Source organism: Oncorhynchus kisutch, unplaced genomic scaffold (assembly GCF_002021735.2).
Source record: "Oncorhynchus kisutch isolate 150728-3 unplaced genomic scaffold, Okis_V2 scaffold253, whole genome shotgun sequence".
Lineage (NCBI taxonomy): Eukaryota > Metazoa > Chordata > Actinopteri > Salmoniformes > Salmonidae > Oncorhynchus > Oncorhynchus kisutch.
This window is the reverse complement of record NW_022262200.1, coordinates 2922-8645: the sequence shown is the minus strand read 5'-3', so window position 1 is coordinate 8645 and position 5724 is coordinate 2922. Positions and strand designations below refer to the sequence as shown.

At 55.1% G+C, this 5724-nt stretch overlaps 1 protein-coding gene across 1 annotated transcript; it reads left to right on the top strand.

The window, feature by feature from the left end:
- Window positions 1–129: 129 nt before the first annotated feature.
- Window positions 130–3224, top strand: LOC116360712 (uncharacterized protein DDB_G0290685-like; the record flags this gene model as incomplete). The annotated part of the gene is made up of 2 exons (XM_031815687.1): window positions 130–1770; window positions 1864–3224. Coding segments are annotated over 2 exons (3002 nt in total), but the record flags the coding sequence as incomplete, so codon positions are not given.
- Between the last annotated feature and the right edge of the window lie 2500 nt (window positions 3225–5724).

Below are 5724 nucleotides of genomic sequence, written 5' to 3'. Positions count from 1 at the left end.
ACGACAGACAGGGGGGGGGAAAGAAACCCAGCAGAGAGCAGCACCGGCAGGGACACGAAGACGACAGACAGGGGGGGGGAAAGAACCCAGCAAGGGCAGCAGCCGGCAGGGACAAACACGACACGACAGACAGGGGGGGGAAAGAAACCCAGCAGAGAGCAGCAGCCGGCAGGGACACGAAGACGACAGACAGGGGGGGGGAAAGAACCAGCAGAGAGCAGCACCGCAGGGACACGAAGACGACAGACGGGGGGGAAAAGAAACCAGCAGAGAGCAGCAGCCGGCAGGGACACGAAGACGACAGACAGGGGGGGGGAAAGAAAAACAGCAGAGAGCAGCAGCCGGCAGGGACACGAAGACGACAGACAGGGGGGGGGGAAAGAAACCCAGCAGAGAGCAGCAGCCGGCAGGGACACGAAGACGAAGACAGGGGGGGGGGAAAGAAAACCAGCAGAGCAGCAGCCGGCAGGGACACGAAGACGACACACAGGGGGGGGGAAAGAAACCCAGCAGAGAGCAGCAGCCGGCAGGGACACGAAGACTACAGACAGGGGGGGGGAAGAAACCCAGCAGAGAGCAGCAGCCGGCAGGGACACGAAGACACAGACAGGGGGGGGAAAGAAACCCAGCAGAGAGCAGCAGCCGGCAGGGACACGAAGACGACAGACAGGGGGGGGAAAGAAACCCAGCAGAGAGCAGCAGCCGGCAGGGACACGAAGACGACAGACAGGGGGGGGAAAGAAAACCAGCAGAGAGCAGCAGCCGGCAGGGACACGAAGACGACAGACGGGGGGGGGAAAGAAAACCAGCAGAGAGCAGCAGCCGGCAGGGACACGAAGACGACAGACAGGGGGGGGGAAGAAACCAGCAGAGAGCAGCAGCCGGCAGGGACACGAAGACACAGACAGGGGGGGGGAAAGAAACCCAGCAGAGAGCAGCAGCCGGCAGGGACACGACGACAGACAGGGGGGGGAAAGAAACCAGCAGAGAGCAGCGGCCGGCAGGGACACGAAGACGACAGACAGGGGGGGAAAGAACCCAGCAGAGAGCAGCACCGGCAGGGACACGAAGAGACAGACAGGGGGGGGGAAGAAAACCAGCAGAGAGCAGCAGCCGGCAGGGACACGAAGACAGACAGGGGTGGGGGAAAGAAACCCAGCAGAAGCAGCAGCCGGCAGGGACACGAGACGACAGACAGGGGGGGGAAAGAAAACCAGCAGAGAGGCAGCAGCCGGCAGGGACACGAAGACGACAGACAGGGGGGGGGGAAAGAACCCCAGCAGAGAGCAGCAGCCGGCAGGGACACGAAGACCAGACAGGGGGGGGGAAAAAGAAAAACCAGCAGAGGCAGCAGCCGGCAGGGACACAAGACGACAGACAGGGGGGGGAAAAAACCAGCAGAGAGCAGCAGCCGGCAGGGACACGAAGACACGACAGGGGGGGGGGGAAAAAAACCAGCAGAGAGCAGCAGCCGGCAGGGACACGAAGAAGACAGACAGGGGGGGGGAAAGAAACCCAGCAAGAGCAGCAGCCGGCAGGGACACGACGACACAGACAGGGGGGGGGAAAGAAACCCAGCAGGAGCAGCAGCCGGCAGGGACACGAAGACGACAGACAGGGGGGGGGAAAGAAACCCAGCAAGAGCAGCAGCCGGCAGGGACACGAAGACGAGACAGGGGGGGGGAAAGAAACCAGCAGAGAGCAGCAGCCGGCAGGGACACGAAGACGACAGACAGGGGGGGAAAGAAAACCAGCAGAGAGCAGCAGCCGGCAGGGACACGAGAGACAGACAGGGGGGGGGAAAGAAACCCAGCAGAGAGCAGCAGCCGGCAGGACACGAAGACGACAGACAGGGGGGGGAAGAAACCAGCAGAGAGCAGCAGCAGCCGGCAGGGACACGAAGACGACAGACAGGGGGGGGGAAGAAACCCAGCAGAGAGCAGCAGCCGCAGGGACACGAAGACGACAGACAGGGGGGGGGAAAGAAACCCAGCAGAGAGCAGCAGCCGGCAGGGACACGAAGACGACAGACGGGGGGGGAAAGAAACCCAGCAGAGAGCAGCAGCCGGCAGGGACACGAAGACGACAGACAGGGGGGGGGAAAGAAACCAGCAGAGAGGCAGCAGCCGGCAGGGACACGAAGACGACAGACAGGGGGGGGGGGAAAAACGAAACCAGCAGAGAGCAGCAGCCGGCAGGGACACGAAGACGACAGAAAGGGGGGGGAAAGAAAACCAGAAGAGCAGCAGCCGGCAGGGACACGAAGACGACAGACAGGGGGGGGGAAAGAACCCAGCAGAGCAGCAGCCGGCAGGGACACGAAGACGACAGACAGGGGGGGGGAAAGAAACCAGCAGAGAGCAGCAGCCGGCAGGGACACGAAGACGACAGAGGGGGGGGAAAGAAACCCAGCAGAGAGCAGCAGCCGGCAGGGACACGAAGACGACAGACAGGGGGGGGGAAGAAACCCAGCAGAGAGCAGCAGCCGGCAGGGACACGAAGACGAAGACAGGGGGGGGAAAGAAACCCAGCAGAGAGCAGCAAGCCGGCAGGACACGAAGACGACAGACAGGGGGGGAAAGAAACCCAGCAGAGAGCAGCAGCCGGCAGGGACACGAAGACGACAGACAGGGGGGGGGAAAAACCCAGCAGAGAGCAGCAGCCGGCAGGGACACGAAGACGACAGACAGGGGGGGGAAAGAAACCCAGCAGATAGAGCAGCAGCAGGGCAGGGACACGAAGACGACAGACAGGGGGGGGGAAAGAACCCAGCAGAGAGCAGCAGCCGGCAGGGACACGAAGACGACAGACAGGGGGGGGGAAAGAACCCAGCAGAGAGCAGCAGCCGGCAGGGACACGAAGACGACAGACAGGGGGGGGGAAAGAAACCCAGCAGAGCAGCAGCCGGCAGGGACACGAAGAGGAAAGACAGGGGGGGGAAAAAAGAAACCCAGCAAGAGGCAGCAGCCGGCAGGGACACGAAGACGACAGACAGGGGGGGGGGAAAGAACCAGCAGAGAGCAGCAGCCGCAGGACACGAAGACGACGACAGGGGGGGAAAGAACCCAGCAGAGCCAGCAGCCGGCAGGGACACGAAGACGACAGACAGGGGGGGGAAAGAAACCCAGCAGAGAGCAGCAGCCGGCAGGGACACGAAGACGACAGACAGGGGGGGGGGGAAAGAAACCCAGCAGAATACGCAGCCAAGCCGGCAGGGACACTAAGACGACAGACAGGGGGGGGGGGAAAGAAACCCGCAGAGAGAGGCAGCAGCCGGCAGGGGACACGAAGACTACAGACAGGGGGGGGGGAAAGAAACCCAGCAGAGAGCAGCGGGCCGGCAGGGACACGAAGAGGACAGACAGGGGGGAAGGGGGGAGCAGGCGGGATGCGGGGAGACGGGCAGGAGCGGGACAAAGCAAAGGGGCGGGAAGGGGGCGGCCCGGAGCGAGAGACGGGGGGGCACAACCCAATGCATACCTGGTCCAAGGAAGCCCATGCCATTGTGGCAGGATGTTGGAACTGGGCTGGTCAGGGTGCTGGCCCAGCAGGGGGCGAACGCCTTGTGGATCGCCTGGCATCAATAAATAAAGGGGAGTAAAGTGCATTAAAACCCCTTTGAGCTAGTTATAATTAAGCAATAAGGCCCGAGAAGGTGTGGTATATAGCCAAAATAATGGCTGTTCTGACACACGATAAAACGCAAACGCCTGAATACAGCCCTAAGCAGTGGTATATTTGGCCATATACAACAAAAAAACAATGTGCCTTATTGCTGTTATAACGGGTTACCAATGTAATTAGAGCAGTAAAAACAAATGTTGTCTTACACGTTGATACGGTTCTGATATAGACTGTAGAACTGTTTGGCCATAATGACCATTATTATGTTTGTAGGAAAAAGGGGGAGGCTTGCAAGCCGAAGAACACCATCCCAACCGTGAAGCACGGGGGTGGCATGTTGTGGGGGTGCTTTGCTGCTGCTAGGAGCGACTGGTTGCACTTCACAAAATAGATGACATCATGAGGAATTAAAATGATGTGGATGAATGAAGCAACATCTCAAGACATCAGTATGAAGTTAAAGCTTGGTCACAAATGGGTCTTCCAAATGGACAATGATCCCAAGCATACTTGCAAAGTTGTGGCAAAATTGCTTAAGGACAACAAAGTCATCACAATGCCCTGTTCTCAATCCTATAGGACATTTGTGGGCAGAACTGAAAAAGTGTGTGTGAGCAAGGAGGCCTACACACCTGTCTCAGTTACATCAAAGGATGAGGCAAAATTCACCCAACTTTTTGGGAAGCTTGTGGAAGGCTACCCAAAATGTTTGACCCAAGTTAAAAACTTTAAAGGCAATGCTACCAAATACTAATTGAGTGTATGTAAACTTCTTCCCCTCTGGGAATGTGTTGAAAGAAATAAAAGCTGAAATAAATCATTCTCTTAACTATATTCTGAGATTCACATTCTTAAAATATAGTGGTGATCCTAACATAACTAAGGCAGGGACTTTTTACTTGGATTAAATTCAGGAATTGTGAAAAACTGAGTTTAAATGTGTTTGGATAATGTGTTTTGTAAACTTTCGACTTCAACTGTACAGTTCATTCGGAAAGCAGTCAGCACTCTTGACTTTTTTCAAATTTGTTACGTTACAGCCTTATTCTAAAATTGATAAAATTATTTATTTTCTCACAATCTACACACAGTACCCCATAATGACAAAGCAAAAACAGTTTTTTTTGACATTTTTGCTAATTTAGAAACATATTAAACTTAATAATCAAAATCAATCAAATCAATTTTTATTTGTCACATACACATGGTTAGCAGATGTTAATGCGAGTGTAGCGAAATGCTTGTGCTTCTAGTTCCGACAATGCAGTAATAACCAACAAGTAATCTAACTAACAATTCCAAAACTACTGTCTTATACACAGTGTAAGGGGATAAAGAATATGTACATAAGGATATATGAATGAGTGATGGTACAGAGCACATAGGCAAGATATAGTAGATGATATCGAGTACAGTATATACATATGAGATGAGTATGTAACAAGTGGCATAGTTAAAGTGGCTAGTGATACATGTATTACATAAGGATGCAGTCGATGATATAGAGTACAGTGTCATTGTCAGTGTGTTGGCAGCAGCCCCTCAATGTTAGTGGTGGCTGTTGAACAGTCTGATGGCCGTTGAGATAGAAGCTGTTTTTCAGTCTCTCGGTCCCAGCTTTGATGCACCTGTACTGACCTCGCCTGCTGGATGATAGCGGGGTGAACAGGCAGTGGCTCGGGTGGTTGATGTCCTTGATGATCATTATGGCCTTCCTGTAACATCGGTTGGTGTAGGTGTCCTGGAGGGCAGGTAGTTTGCCCCGGTGATGGGTTGTGCAGACTTCACTACCCTCTGGAGAGCCTTGCGGTTGAGGGCGGAGCAGTTGCCAGTACCAGGCGGTGATACAGCCCGCCAGGATGCTCTCGATTGTGCACTTTAGAAGTTTTGTGAGTGCTTTTGGTGAAAAGGAGCCAAATTTCTTCAGCCTCCTGAGGTTGAAGAGGCGCTGCTGCGCCTTCTTCACAATGCTGTCTGTGTGAGTGACCAATTCAGTTTGTCTGTGATGGTATGCCAAGGACTTAAAACTTGCTACCACTCTCCACTACTGTTCCATCGATGTGGATAGGGGGGTGTTCCCTCTGCTGTTTCCTGAAGTCC